Source organism: Vipera ursinii, assembly GCF_947247035.1.
Source record: "Vipera ursinii genome assembly, chromosome: 3".
Classification (NCBI taxonomy): Eukaryota; Metazoa; Chordata; class Lepidosauria; order Squamata; family Viperidae; genus Vipera; species Vipera ursinii.
Window position 1 is genome coordinate 122952445 of NC_139516.1, and position 16893 is coordinate 122969337.

Sequence of the window (16893 nt, forward strand, 5' to 3'; positions counted from 1 at the left end):
TCTATAACTTTGAGCTCACATACCGTATTAGAGTCACTGTTAAAGTCCTTTTCCATGTAAGATTTTTTAATGGAATTTTTTTCTTTGTGTGAAAAAAGTGAGTACTAAACTTGATATAGGATATCTTTGATTGGACCATTAAACCATTGCATGTCATTAATTTTACAACTGACTTATATATTACTGAATTGGATTTTTTTTATCTTTATTGATACACCTTCCATACACATGGTCATGCCCACACACTTACATGCATGGTCATGTTCAAAAGGCACATCCAGGAAGGATTTGAAGGAGAAAGTGCATAAAAGGAAATTATCCTTAATACATTTTCCTGTTGTGGATTCAGATAAATTAAGAACCACTATAACTATTACAGTTGGTTAATCGGATAAATTTGCTCTAGAAAAAGCACAAACATAAAACACAACCCTATTATAAAAATAGGTAGAATATATGAGAATAAGTCCAAATATTTTCATTATGTCAAAGGAAATACTTTTGATAGTATCTGATTTAGGATAAATAATATGGCGATAAAATAGAAGGATAATCAAATATGAAACAGCATTTTGTAATAATAAAAATGTGGCAATCTTTCTGCATGGAAATACAGAAGCTTTTACTACTAATGTCAAATAAATATCGATATGACCTTCTACTGTGCTTAAGGTATAGTCTGTCCCCCCCCCAAAAAAAGTTCTTTAATGTAAGCAGTGGTGGTTCTTGTCGTCATATAGACTTCTTTTGCTAAGAACCATGTTGGGTTTCTTAGTTAACAACTAATAAGCTTCAGTATTTTTGAAATTTCCAAAGTATTCTATTTGCTGTGCAGTGAATTCAAATATTTAAAATTCTGTAAGTTTCTTCACTGTTATTATTTTTCAAACCCGTACCTGTTAACCTGCATTATAATGATGATCGTTTTCAGAGTCCTCAACTTATGATCAATTGCTTAGCTACAATTAAAAGTTACAAAAGATTTCCTTGGGATCACTTATGATCTGGTTCTGAAGTTCCAATGGCCAGGTCTCCCCCCCCCCAACACACACACACGTGGTCACATGATCACATTTTAGGCTCTCAGCAACCTGCCTGCATTCAGGGCTGCATGCATATAACTGCATTTTATGATGTTTTTATCAAAAGCCAGCATTTACTTCCAGTTTTTTGGCAAAATGGCTCACAGTGAACAAGTGGTTCACTTAATGACCATGGTGTTCGCTTGAATGCCGGTGGTCGTTGCTTTCCAACCACAGCATTTGCTTAATGACCACCCCAAAAAAATCGTAACATAGGTCAGTTTTACGACAATCATGTCTTATGACCAAAATGGGCAGGCTCCGTTACAGTTGTAAGTCGAGCATTATTTGTACATAACTTATAGTCCTTCACCATATCTGCATTTTATTAGGTGAAGCAAGCCTAATGCTGCAGTGTTGGCTTATTTATTTAAGAGTAAGACTTACTGAATTTGGTATAATGGATTCAGAGTATTTAAATGTGCCATTAGCATGATTTTTGCTTTTTAAAAAAATAGATTCTGTATGCTTATTTTCTACATATTCTTCACCCTTACTATACGTTATGATTTTCTGGGTTGTCCTCATTTTTGTTCCAATTTGTTCCAGATTTGTGTTCATTTCAGAACCATCCAGAAGCAGGTCCCTCCTACCCAGCATGTTCTGAAATCAGCACCAGATTTATTTGCAGGCCTTAATATGAGTCGTGTACAGCCTGCTTCTCTGCCCTGGCAGATTCTCCCCTTTAGAAGGGGAAAGGAGCAAGAAATGAATGTAATTATTTTATCTCTGGCCCATCTCACTCATAATTATTGGAACACAGAAAGCTTACGTTATGGTAAATTCAAATGATTTGAGAATAATTTTGTACATAATGAAAGATAGGTTCATGCCCAGGGGTTAATGTTTGTAATTCATTAATGGGTGGCCTCTATTAACAGATATTTAATATTTAATTCAATATTTATTACTATCAACTTCTAAGGGATGTGCCTTTTTGGTTACATAAGATTTACAGTTTAAGAAAGGAAGGTTCACATATCCACTTAGTAAAGTTTGGAAAAACAAAAGTAAATTAAATATAATTCCATAAGCACACATAATACTGTAATACACCCTCATAATTATATTAACCTTTTGGGATCATCAGCTATAATGTAAACTATAGCTGTTGAAGGTGGCATTTAAGCCAAGGAGCATGCAAAGGCTTCGGATGTTAGTGTTATGAAGCTTTAGTTAAACTACTGGCTAATCAAATTTCTGTTATAAAATAACAATCACCATTTTAGGTTTACCAATCTATTACTAATTCTGTAATTATCTTCTCCATTCTTAAATTATTTTGGAATACTGTACCTAAGTTCTAAATTATATTTCTTTATAGCTATGACTTTGCTATGTAATAGCTATAGTCATTTAAACGCTAATGTCCATAGTTTCTTCATTGTTTAAATTTTTTAAAATCCATACCTGTTATACATCAGCCGGCCATATCAGCTGTTACAAATGTTATGCATTATTTATAAAACATATTTCACAATTTATGATCAGAATGTCACTGTAATAATTTCCTGATAATATACTTAATATACTTGCATTTCTTGAAACAACAAAAAACTTAATATGATCTCACTTCATAAGGCTCTAGCCAAAAATGATACTGAACCGATTAAAACTAATCCACTATTTAGTTTTCTACGTTATCTTTCTTGATAATTCTGTCCTCTTGTGCAACCTTGTAAATGTTTAATTTTAACAGAAACAGTTTCATAGTACACGTGTAAATTGGGTTTTTTCAAATAAGTTTAATATTACTTGAATGAAGGACAGGCATGATGCTAATATAGCTTTATTTAATACTTGCAAATTTATCCTTGAGGTTCAAGAAATCTACCATAAAATCTGGAAATCCAGACAAAATAAGGAGATGCTTGAAACACAACATGTATTTAGTATGTGAAAGAGATCGTGCTGCAAATTTTATAGTTTTTATGTACATAAGATGGAAAAATAACTTTATAGCATATTTTCTATAAATACGTACATACATAAACATTCACTTACAAAGTATCTCATTCGCTCCCATTTATTAAAACAGCCACATTTTAAAGTGTCAAAAATACCACATTGGAACTGTATTAACCAATTAACAGCAACACTGATAATTTCCTCACTAGCCCCTTATATTTTCATCCAGTTGTTTCTCTGCTGGTGACACAGTAATAAGTTTTATATTGCTTCAATAATTAATGGTTGAGTGACACTGGAAGTTATAAAGATCCTTTCAGAAGACATGACTATAGTATTCAACAAATGCCTGTAATATTTTTTGCAAACTCCCAATAAGATATTGCAGTGATGAAATCACCACTCTGAAAGAATCCAGTTATGATAAAACTCACCAGGTATTACATTTGGTTACGCTTTGCACTTGAAATCAGTGCAAAGGACTCACATTTAGCTGGATTTTGTTTTACAGCTGATTAAATACAATTCGCCTTACAATGTTTAAAGTCCTTTTTATCATGTTTATTGTCTTAAATAAAAATAAAAAAGAATCTCAGATGAAGGCATTAAAATGTTATTCTCCAACTCTTTTTCCAATACAGTACTGAAGATCTGAAAGGCATGATAGAGCTTCCACTAAAACTGGTAGACATTTTGTATTAGAAACAAAGCAAAACATGAAAGAAAGGAATTTAATCCAGTTAAACAAAAGTGTCCAAAGTGCAAACCGTGTTTTTCAATTAAAGAAATCCACTGTCAGATAAATAGAACAATCTGAAAACGAGATGAAGACAAAGGAAATTTCACAGGGACACACGAAGAAAAAAGTAACAATATTGCAATAAAGTAGTTGTGCTTTTAACAGTAAGTACTGCATACTACTTTGACAACACACAAAGTTTGTATTACAAACAGAAGGTTTAATATAAAGGTAAATTCTCCCAATCTGTAACAAAAAAGGGGAGAGGAGAATGGGGCTGCATAGCAGTGTGGTGCAAATTAAATGGATAATTTGTCAAGAGCTAATAGCTAACTCCCAACATATACAGAGGGTATGTCAAGAGTGATACACAGAATTGTTGTCCAGTAATGTTAACAAGGTGAAAGCTGTGAATAAGAAATACATATTTTAACAGTACAAGTTTCCAGACAAAATACTTGTAGTTGAGGAGTTTAATATCCTTCCCATTTCATTTGATCTTGATCTTCAACACAGGCAGCATGGTGTCTGGTACAACAAATAGTAGACTAATCATGTTGCATTTGAAGAAAAGCAGTGGCAGAACTGAAATCCTACATAAATGCAGCCCAAACTCCATTTCTCCGCGCACACGAGGGAATTCACATTATAAGTCAGTGTCAAATACTAACATTGCTCTCACCGCATGACAATTAACTCTCAGGAAATGAAAGGAAAATATTATTACAGAGTTCATGCAGGCAGTTATGAATTAAACAGCATCTGCACAGGACTCCCAACCCCCCCCAAAAAAATCTTAAAACACTTCCTTGAAGTTTTTAAAATTAATCTTTTCTTCTTGCAAAATGAATGTTTCCTACATTTTCTGTCTGGAGGAGGCACACGTTGGGCTAACGTGCTGCAATGCCACACCACTTTCAGACTGCTGAGATTTGTAGTCAGATATGCTTTGTGCAGCATAGCGTTTCTTCACCAGGTAGCAGATAATCACAACCAACATCGCAACAGTAAAGGTGACACTAACAATGATTGCAACCAATGTCCCTCGGCTGCTGCCATCCTCTGGTGGGGCAAAAGAGGGAGGTACAGATGTTGTGGGGTAAGTTTCAGTTTCTCCTGAAAACTCCTCCGGTTCTTCTGATGGCTGCTCACAGAAGCTGCCGGCTTCTTCAATAAGTCCATTGGGACAGATGCAGTAGTAACTGCCAGGAACATTTATGCACTTCAGGGAATCACAGAGTCCAGAGTCACACTCGTTGATGTCTGTGCATACTTTCGTACCATCCATGTTCACTTCCAAGACAAAGCGTTCTGGGCAATAGCATTCATCTACATTGTGTGGGTCACACTGTGCAACGCATTCAGTTTGGTTACAGAATCGGAGACACTTATGAGGATTTTTGGAGTCAGGGATATATCCCTCAAAACATGTGCATTTGTACTCTCTGCCAACAAGGTTGCAGTCGTGTTCACACGTTAAATCAAAGCACGGCCATTTTTCGGGGAGGCATTTGCCCTTCACCAGATCGTAGCCTTGCCAGCAGCGGCACTCAAATGAGCCCTGGGTGTTGATGCACTCCTGTTCACAAGGCCCTGGGGTGGCCTGGCAGTCATCAATGTCCAAGCAGCTCTTGCCGTCGGAACCCAGCTCATACCCCTCAAAGCAGACGCAGACTCCCGAGTCACCCTGAGGCTCACAATACTGCTGGCATCCTAAACCGGCACACGGGGACCAGCAGCTCCGCTGGTCCTCCAGCAACGTCTTGCCTTCCAGGCAGGCGCAGTGGGGTCTCCCTCGCTCGTCCAAATTGCAAAGACCGTCGCAGCCCCCATTTTGCAACCGGCAATCCCAGGCGCCGGGCGCGGCTGAGCCCCAGTCGAAAGACCCGTTGCTGCCTTGCGCGCGGCACTCCAGAACGGCCCCCAAACTCGGCACCTCCGCCGTAGTGCCCGGCGGCGAGGCCACCAGATCGCTCTCTCGGGCGCCGAAGGGCGTGAGGTAAGTGACCGCGAAGGCGGCTGGCAGGGGCCCGCAGGTCCCGTTCGGGTAGCCGTACTCGCAGAGGACGGCTTCGGCGGTGGCGTCGCAGGCGCGCTCCCGCCAGCCCTGTTCGCGGGTCACCACCACGCACGCGGGGCCGCAGGTGGGGGCTTTGGCGCCGGAGCCGTCGCTCTGCCAAGCCTCGAAGTCCGTATGCTCGTCGCCGGTCACCCACTGAAATCCCCGCAGGCGTTTCGCCGGCTCGACGCAGCGGCCGCCGGGTAGGCGCAAGCCTAGCCACGCGCTGGCGGGCCGGTGGCGGGGCGGCGGCGGCAGCAGCAGCGCTATGGCCTCCGCCGCCACCGTGGACCGGACCGTCATGAGGTGCCCGCCGCCCGCCTCGCAGACGTCGCCCGCCTCGGCGAAACTCCTGGAAACGCCGAAGAGGGCGAAGCAGGCGGAGCCCAGGCACTGCGCGCTTGAGGGGGTCGGCGCTGGAGACGGCGAGGGCGACGCCAGCAGCCCGGCTCTCAGGCTGCCCACGGCCACTAGGAGAAACCACATGTTAGCGGGCGACCGCGGCGAAACCTCTGTTCGAGGGGAAACTCGGCTGCCCCCGTCGTGGCTTCCCGTTCAGGCGGCCGCGGCATTTATAGCGCCTTTCCAGGCGAGGGGAAGCGAGGGGAGGAGGAGGGGGAGAAAACCGGGAGAAATAAGGGAAGCACCGCCCGCCCAGCAGGACATCTCCCGCTGGCGCGGAGTCAAGAGTTTCGCGCACTCACACGCAGCTGGATGCGAGAGCCGAGAAAGGGAAGCCAGCCAGCCGGCCCCGCCCTCGTTTCCTCGACTATTGGCGCAGGAAATTGAGGCTTCCACCCGAGCCTTCTCGGTCCTGAGAAGTGGCTGCTGTGAGCAGCCGAATTCTAGATAGCGTCCGCAAAGTTAGCTAGTTTTCTTTTTGCCTCTTTAGTCGGCTCTCCGTTTCTAAACTAGCATCTGCCGCCCCTCCCCCCCTCGTAATTGCCAGTAACTGCGTGGTGGACTTCGTCTTCAACAAACCTGGCACCCATTTTGCAACCTCTGTCCTTTAAATGTCCTGGTGGCGTGGAGATACTTCCCTGGTTGAGGCGTTTGCTCAGTTCTGGGCAGGTTGTCTGTGGTGGTTGTTGTTGCTGCTGCTTCCAAAAGAAAGGAAAGTTTTCTGAGGGTTTTTAGATGTGGAGAGTGGAAGATGTCCAATAAATAGATGTCCATATCTATTTAAGCAATCCGGTCTGGTCTGAGGGGTTTAATTTTAATTGTGGTTTTAATTTATCTTCTACATTTGGGCAGTAGGGCTTAATTTATTTTCAATTTTCTGTATTTGTGCATTTTGACATTTATGTCACTGTTCACTGCCCTGAGTCCTTAGGGAGAAGGGCGGTATACAAATCAAATCAAATCAATCAATCAATAAATAAACTAACTAACTAACTAACTAACTAACTAACTAACTAACTAACTTTGGTGTTCAAAATGGAAAAGGCAGTAGCTGAAAGATACACACCCCTAAAGCATTGTAGGTGCCTTGGTCTTAACAGTGCTATAAATCCTGGAAAATCTTGCAGCGGCAACGAAGGAACTGGCAAAGAACTCTGTTTATTCTGCATTCAAATTTATTCTACTGGGGGGCTGGACTGGAAGACCTCCAAGGTCCCTTCCAGCTCTATTCTGATCATTCTTATTAAACTGTTGCTTGAACACACCAGTTCTCTCACACACTTCCCAAAATGTTGTGGCTGAAATTAAGTAGATTTTGCTTATGTATTCGATGCTCCCGTGTTTATTGAGGGATCATCTCAACTGTAGAGGGTGAAGAGGTTGATTTTGGTAGAGCAAGGGAAGATCTGTTCCCAAGGCAGCAAATAGATAACGTTGCTTAAGCCCAAATAATAAGGAAATAAGCATTCAGGCTAACACTTAAATATAAAAGAGAGAGGAGGGAAAGCACACTCAGACTTGCAAGACTGTTGTTAACCCTAGGAGGCAGACCTGACCAAGAAGACTTCACATGGGCCTAAAGCTATTTTTACAAAGATTGATCATAGTAACAGAAACTTGCAAGTCTAAATGTGCTTCCCTTCTTTCCTCTTGCATGAATTGGCAATTACATTGTGGACAATTTATCAAATTTTTTTGGAGTCCTCTGGATTAGCTCTCTGGCGTTAGCAGTGTTGTCTTTTGTCTTCTGAAAGAGAGAATTAACGGGAGAGAATGTGCTTTCACGAGCTAACGAGCATGTCAATAAATGGGACGATCCTATGCAAAAAAAACCCCTCTTTCATCCATCCCCAGCCCTTCCTGGTTAATAAAAAAAAATAGCTTTGACTTTTTTCCTAGATTGTACTAGTAGTTCACATATAATTGAGATGGAACTGGGAATGAGTGCTGTATGTTTCAGAGAAATCTTTTATCCAAAATTATTACTATTGATGAAGGAGAGTCCGTTTGATATATGACCAGGCTAGAAACTGGGAGATCCTGAGTTGTAATTCTGCCTGAGGCACCAAAATCCATCTGGGTGAACTTGGACCTGTTGCTATCACTCTGCCTTAGGAAAAAGTTAGGGGAAGCTACCAGCTACTCCTCTAGTTACAACCACCAAAATTTCATTTGCTAAGCAAGGTGGTTGATAAGTGAGTCGTGACCAATTTTATGACCTTTTTTGCCATGTTGTTAAGCAAATCACTGCAGTTGTTATGTGAATCACATGGTTATTAAGTGAATCCAGCCCCCTCCCCCAAATTGGCTGGGAAGAATGCAGATGACGATCCCTTGATCCCAGAACTCGGCAACTGTTATAAATACATGCTGATTCCAAGCACTGTAATTTTGATCGCATGACTGCAAGGATGCCACAACAGTCATAACTGTGAGGCTCAATCATAAGTCACTTTTTTCAATGCCATTTTAAGTTTGGTCTTAAATAAACGGTTGCAAGTTCAGGAATCTTGCAACCCTCCCCACCCACCACTGAAGGAGCAATGTCTGCCTATTCTCTGTCTACAGGTAGCCTCGACTTACGATCATTCATTTGATCGTTGTTTGAAATTATGACAGCATTGGAAAAAGTCACTGGTCCTTGCACTATGAGTGTCACAGCATCCCCACAAGTCACATGATCAAAGTTTGGGTGCTTAGCAACTGGTACATATTTATTACTGAATTTTCTTAACAACTGTGTGATTTACTTAACAACTGTGGTGATTTAATGACTATAGCCAAAAAGGTCATTGAAGTCCACGGTCATAAAAGGGCCATAGTTCCCCCACTCCCGTCATACAGTGACCTTTCGCAGCTACAACAGTGATGAAATGCAAGTTTGTGACTAATGCCCACATTTAGGACCTTCATACGTCTGCAAAGCAAAGGAAAGCTGAAGTAAGATCATACGCACACAGCTTCACGTAGCAACCACTTCACTTAGTGACTGAATTTCCAGTCCCGATTGTAGTCACTAAATGAAAACTGTAATAGAAATTCCTCTATTAATACATCTCCCACCCTTCTCGGTAGAAAAGAACATGATTTCAAGGAATACAGTTAGCATTGCCTGTAATAAGATTCTTAGAAGCAAGTCACATTTTTTAGCTGAATGCTATGTGTTTGCTGTGATTATACTGGTACAATACTTGTGTTTGGTATAAGTACATAAAAAGGTAGTAAAATAAATTTCGTTTTTGAACATAGAGTGGATACGTGTTAGGAGACAGTCTGAATGGTGAAAGTGCATTTAGGGTAGGGGTAGGCAACCTTGGCTCTTTTATGGCTCGTGGACTTCAACTCCCAGAATTCCTGCGCCAGCCACGCTGAGGGAAAAGGGAGAGAGGTTTCCAAGCTGAGCCATGCTGGCTTAGGAATTCTGGGAGTTGAAGTCCATGAGTCATAAAAGAGCTGAGGTTGCCTACCCCTGATTTAGGGGAATCCAGTTGAAGTCATGGATGGCTTTGGCGGACATGAACTGCTGACTGTAGAATTAGGCCGCATGCATTTGCAAGCCCTTCTGAAGTAAAAACATGCTTTTGATTGTCAGGCCTTTTGCAGCCTCAGCAGAGAAAGAATTGAAACTCTATTCCATTTGCCCTCTGTCCCCTTTTATGCAATAGCAAGGGGGGGCGTGCTCTTATTTTTCAAAACATGATATATCCAGTATAGTGCTTTCCCCATGACTGAAGTGTTAGCTACTGATGAAGACTTCCTGTGTCACTTTAAATATATTTGGCAAGAAAAAGGGATGATGTGGCCGATGAATTTCAAAGATTGGGAAACCCCCCTCCTCCTCTAAGGTGATAGTTGGAGTGATAGAACAGCTGCAAACATTGCAAGAAGTGAAAAGTTTCAAGGCTTCTGCTAAACTAGATAATTAGCAGCCAACAACGAACTTAAGGAACTGCCATCTGATCAGAACAAGAGCTTTCTGTTTTGAGACATTGCTCTAAAACAGGTTTTATGACTTGTGGACTTCAACTCCAGGCACACTGACTGAGGAATTCTGGGAGTTAAAGTCCACAAGTCATAAAAGGGCCAAATTTGAAGACCCTCTGGTCTAAAATGAAATGGATGACCATGCCTCACCTGGGGTCTTTTTAAAACAGCATTTCCAGTTCAGGCTGGTAAGGGAGCTACTTCCAGAAGAAAAAGATACGCTCCAAGAGATAATGCCTGATAAGATATTTTGTTGGGCTTCTAGTGGAAAGATTCCAATTTGATAATATAAACTACTGAATATCCTTTTGCAACTCACTTTTGCTAAGTATCATGATTTATCTGGCTTTAGCCTTACAGTGTTGCATGAAAGCCAGCATCTTTGTTTCAAGCACATAAGAAATGTCTAGTTTAGCTAGGCTTGTCGGTTTTGTTTGGAATTATGTTTGGGTATGATTGTTGCCTACCTGTTTCCCCCCCCCCCCCAATTTCCTTTTTTTTGGTTGCAGTGAATGTTTTGTAGCAAGGGATTTGGTTTCTTTCACTAGGAATTTCTCCATTAAAACCACTTGCACTACTACACAACTACCCCTTTTGTTTCAGTAATGTTTTGATAAGTTTTGTATTTTTAAGCTCTTTGTTTTCCCTAGATTGAGTAGAAGTACTTCTTTGGAGAAGTACTAAACAACCCTTGGGAAGTCTCTCAGAGAGAATTGATTGCTCCTGGTTACTAACCATAACCCTAATCCCACCATTGCCTTCTGAAATGAGACAGAGGGGACCTTCCAGAAGAAGGTTGGGTGGAGTTAAAGGGCTGAAAACTAAACTCCGCCAGATACGTGTCTTCATGTGCTCATTGGCATAGCAGAAGATATATACTGTGAGGGTATAAGATGTAGATGAAGTAATGGAACTTTGGAGGATAGAAATTGGTGGTAGAGCTTTACACTCCTTTAAAGTCTTATTTTATTAAGTATGTAACCTTATTGTTTTCACTCAGGACATGATGAAACTATCAGTGACAATGAGGAGCAATTCCTGTCATGATAGGTTAATAACGTTTGCACCAAGAGAAGGGGGTTACGATGGCCCTTCCCAAGTCTGATGAAATCAACTGTTGGAGGCTACGCGTGGAAAGATTAACTTCCTTATCTTCCCTTTAAAAAAACTCAGGTTTTAAGTTAATCAACTGGCTATAATATCTTGCAAAACAGTTTAATTCAACTGTTAAGAATGAGACACTGAGAGATGATGCGGAAGACCAAATGGTAAGAGCAAGTATTTTTCTCCCCAAATTTCCACATCTTTCCAAAATGTTAGGAAAGAAGTGCAAGGATCACTTTGATTTTCTTACTGTTTTTTCACTTTAAAAATACTTTTTTGGTATAAAGGAAGAAAGAGGTGGGGGATATAAAATAGAAAAATATACAGTAAAAAGCAATCCAGTTTTTAAATAGAGCATTAAATCTAGAATAAGTGGAATAATATTGATCAGTCTTTTAATTATATTGATAGAGAGAGTATGTTTATGAGGTGGGAACCAATGATGTCAGTCCTGGGTTGTAAGCCTAGATTGGCCATATGCTAGATATATTATTCTTCATACTGATAAATTCCAAAATTTTGGTACATAATTTATATGATATATTATTATAATTTATTTATAATGTATTAACAAGCTTACCATTATTTTATCAAAATAAAATAAAATAAAATTTACAAAAGTTGTAAATAACAATATTCGTCTTAGTAATTTTCTTTAATTGTTTATAAAAATATTTGGAATCACCCAAACAATTTTAGTGCTGATTGTAATTCAGAAGTTTTAGATGCCACTAATGCATGTGACGGGTGGGGGGGCATGATGGTCGAGCAGTTAAGATGCTGAGCTTGTCAACCAGAAAGTCGGGAGTTCAAGACCAATTGCCGCATGATACAGTGAGCTTCCATTATTTGCCCCAACTACTAGTTTGAAAACATGTAAATGCAAGTAGATAAATAGGTACCATTTCGATGAGAAGATAATAGTGTTCTGTGCGCCTTAGTGTATACTCATGCTGGCCATATGACCATGAAAGCATGTTTGGACAACTCTTCGGCTGTGAGAATTGGACATAACTGGCAGGGGAAACCTTTACTTTTTTAACGCATGTGGATTTTGTCATTGAAAATGTTTTTAATTGTCTGCAGTTTTCAACAACTTGTTAAAAGTTTGATTGAGAGTGCAGTCTAAAATATTAATAACACTATTATTAACCCATGAATTCCTTCCAAAAAGCTTCACCTGAAATTTTCAAACTGTCCCTAGTATGATATTGCTGACAATATCAAATCAAATCAAATCTTTATGAATTTATTACAGTCACAGACCAATATATGCTGACAGTATGCATCCCAAAGGTGCTTCTTCAAAAGGCAACTTGAGTTTGTTTTTCCCTTGAAGATGTTTTGCTTCTTTTCCCAGAAGCTTCTTCAGTTCTGATTGAATGGTGAAGCACGGAAGGGTTCTTCTCTGTCCAAATCTGAAGAGGGCAAAGTCCACATTATGGACAGAGAGGACTGCTGGGTTGAAAGAGGGTTCAAAGGGGCCATTGTATTAAGATTGAACAGCCCTCTCTCAATAGAGGGGGAGGGATCTGACACCACCTATCTCCTGTTTACAACACGGTCCTTTCAGCAATTCCCCAGAAGGTTCCACATCCATTTGCACTATTCAGGTAACGCAGAGGGCACAGATAAACCTCCAAGCGGTCTCAATGACTCTAACAACCAGGCAACTGCAAGTAATATAAATCCTTCCATTCTCCACCAACCAGTCTGTACAGAAGAAACTTCTTGGAAGAGACACGAAACATCTTCAAGGAAAAACAAAGAAAGTTCAGTTGCCTTTTTGAAAAAAGCACCTTTGGGACAATCGTGGCCTGGCTGACTGAGAATCTCCATAAACAGTATGAATATTCTGAGGATAAGTCTGTCAAACTTTGAATTCAACACTCCCTCTTCTGTCCTCCCTGCTGAAGCATTTTAGGTAAACAAGGTTCAAAAGTTCTTATTTAAACAGGCAAAGTACTACAACACTGTTTAAATACAGAAACTAGGGTAAGAGCAGGCGGTTTGGAGCCATCCATCCTGTCTCAGATAAGTAAACATCTGCTCCCATTCCCCTGAGCTCAGACATCACCCTATACAACTATAGCTTTTAGTATGAGGATAGCAGAGGCAAGTACCTTTTTAGCGCGTACATAATGGTGTCTTGATGAATAAAATGTCAAATACGAAATTGCAATTTCATTTTTTAATATATGTTTTGTTCTTGGTCTAGAAATCTATCTGGACTCCTGTATAACGTGTAAAACACTGGGGACAACATCTGGTTATTGTCTTTCTATATTCTCATTTCTATATCTTTTCGTAGAGGAACTTCGGAAGAAACGGTTGAACGTGCCGCAATTTCCTTTTTTGCTATAATATGTATTGTATTAAGCTACATGTATTATATCTGGCTACCTAGATTCATCTGAAGGGGCAACAGGCATGATTTAAATGCATTAAATTTTGAAGGATGAGACTAAAAAAAATATATTTAACTCAACTCCCAGAGCTAACCAAATAATTTCCTTGATCAAAATATAAAAGTGATTTTCCTTTTCCTTCTCCTCTTCCAACTTCCCAGTCTACACTCCAGTGTGTCGTGGGGAGATCTCCGAATACAAAAGCCAAGAGGGCTTAGCTTTTGGGGGAGCAACTGAGGTGGGTGATGTACTCAAACCCGACTGGGAAGAGATTAGAATAGGACGGTGAGTAGTCCTTGACTTATGACCACAACTGAGCTCAACGTTTCTGTTGCTAAGTGAGACAGTTGTTGAATGAGTTTTTCCCCATTTTACGATCTTTCTTGCCACAGCTGTTGAATCAGTGCAGTTATTAAGTTGATAACACGGTTGTTAAGTGAATCTGGCTTCCCTGTTGAGTTTGCTTGTCAAAAAGTCACAAAATGTGATCACGTGGGCCCCCAGGACACTGCAACCGTTACAACTACAAACCAGTTGCCAAGCGTTTGAATTTTTATCATATGACTACGGGGATTCTGCAGTGGTCGTAAGCAGGGAAAAACGGTCATAAAGTCTCTTTTCAGTGCCCTCGTAACTTCAAATGATCACTAAACGAACGGCTGAAATTCGAGGATTACTTGTATAGCATTTGGCTCATTATAATAAAGAATGGACGTTCTTGAACTTGCAAATTGTTTATATGGAACTCACCAGAATTTTGTCTAGAAATACTTAGCGCATTGGCATCCAAAGACTCAGCGAGAAGTATCATAAATCTGATGATTGCAAAATACAGTATAGCGTTCCTCTATGTCTGTACACGTTATCTCCCAGAAACCTTTTCATTAGTGTTATTCCAGGGAAAAATGCCTTTAAATTTGTTATCATTTCATAGTGGCATTATATGGAAATTAAGTGTGTGTCTAAATTCGTGTTCTGACATTGTGTAAAACAGACATTAGTAGTGAGCAGCAGATTGCCAGATGTTGAGTACCTTATTTCCGTTATAACCTTCTGTAAGACATAACACATAATTAATTCATGAGAAGGATATGTAATAAATTGCCAGAACAATAATTCAATACATAGCTTGGTGTGTTACACTTTAATACCTGATACTTGAGCAGAAACAAACTGTAAACCAGAAAACAGGATTTACTGGGATATATTAGACATTTCTTAAGGAATTTTTTTCCCCGTACAATTCTAGGTTACTAATCATATGGATGACATTGCTGGCCCATGCCATCTCAGGGACTGTAATTTTATGAGACAAATCCAAATTTCTGATTCCCGGATGGGAAGCGATTAATATTTTTTTCACAATGTGCAATTGATGCATAGTTGAAGGAAATTGTAAATCATATGAGATTGAATTATGTTGAATCAACTTCAATATTCCAGGTCAGATCTTTCAGCCCATTCGCTCCAGATGTAATGGCTTAAAACCCATTATTGTCAGCTGCTAGCATATTGGCTGGCTCAGTCTGATGAGACTGTAATTAAACACATCTGGTGGACATCATATAGGTGTGGTTACACTTGCCTAAAGCTGTCTGCTACTACACTACCACTCATCAAGATTGCCTAACAATGTCTGCAGCTATACTACCACTCATCAGGATTTTCAGCAGGAATGTTTTTATAAAACCTAGTACTTGGAAAACCTATCTGAAAACCCTAGGCATTGAACAAGGCATGAACTATTTAGTAATGGGTTGTTTATAATGTTATCTGTTCCATTGGTTTGAGGAAGTATATCTGTATTGCTGAAGCTTCAAGGCGGCTAACAGCTGCAAATACAACAAAAGAACAACAAATAAACTCAACAAACGAAAATGTAGAGCGCAAGGTACACACAGCTGAAGGTGAGTTAAAATTCAGAATAAGAAGGATTTCACCTGTGTTAAAGACATTTTATTGAATGTTGTATGGGTGACTTACCAATCTAATAGTAAAATACATATATCATAGTAACTAATATGAAACAATTGAGAATGTGATATTTTAAACTGAATCACTGAAGTTAGTTAAAAGTGTTAAAAGGCTAAAAGCTAAGAAAACTGCAAACAAAGGAGCTATGTCACTTCATTTGGCAGGGAAATTTGGAACAATTAGTCAAAAAGGGATTGCAGACATATATGGGAAGAGATAACATACAGGAAGGTTCAATGCTGTCGAACGCTTTAAGTAATGTATGTGCAGGACAAAATTTCATACTCTGAACAGAAGCTCCTTCTTTGCAAATGGGAATGTTGCCTAGAGATGTTGATAATCTGATGTTGCTGTGCTGTATTTCTAACGTCCCTCAGAATTCATGTGTAATGTAACTTTACTCACTTTTATAGGTCTGCTCCAATGCTTCTACAATATAGTAAGTGTAATCTCTCACCACTAAAGAGGTGCTCACCTTGACTTGGCCAATGAACAGCCTAAAGAAGATGGGGGGGGGGGGAAAGGGAGCAACACAAGTTTAAAGAAACAATCTTAGGAAAAACAGAGACAGAACAGTTTTCTATGTAAAGAAGCTGTATGTCTGTGAAGAACTTCATGTCCCTGAATGTTGAAATACTGTTGAAAACATCTGGATAAGATTAACAGGAGTGAGGAAAGAAATTTGGTAGCATTGTGGGAGTTTACTGTAGGTTACCTAGGAAGGAAAAGCTTCAGGAAGGCTTTTTCTAGGCTTAGGCAAGCATAGAAAGCCATACCTAGATTGGGAGGTCTTGCAGAAAATCTCTTGGGCCCTTGGGGCAGAGATAGCATAGTAAGAAATCCAGTTATGCTGACAGAGAGCCAATAACGCTGGCTGACTGAATCCTCAGATCTCTGAATTAAATGAATATTTAAAAAAAATAATTTCTGGCAATGATATTATTCAGGCCCTTACTAGAAAAGAATTCCATTCCCTCTTCTGTTTAGTAAACCAATTTCCATTTTTCTATTTGCTGACTGTTGCTATTCTGTGGCTCTACGTTACCTGCATTTCATTATGAATCCAAAATGCTGGAAATCAACCACATAAAAACCAAGGTGACACATTAACCACCCCCACATTTGGAAAACTGACAATCTTTTCCCGGAAACTATTCTTCAAGCCTCACCCTACATGCCCAAGTAGCTTGGAATGCAATAATTAGACACATAGCCTATGGGGGCAACAACTAT

At 40.0% G+C, this 16893-nt stretch overlaps 1 protein-coding gene across 1 annotated transcript; it reads right to left on the minus strand.

Moving 5' to 3' along the window:
• Positions 1-3821: 3821 nt before the first annotated feature.
• On the minus strand, positions 3822-6303 carry THBD (thrombomodulin). Its single transcript, XM_083360387.1, has one exon. It carries the CDS (start codon positions 6272-6274, stop codon positions 4586-4588), a length of 1689 nt encoding a protein of 562 aa, XP_083216513.1. The 5' UTR covers positions 6275-6303; the 3' UTR covers positions 3822-4585.
• Positions 6304-16893: the final 10590 nt, after the last annotated feature.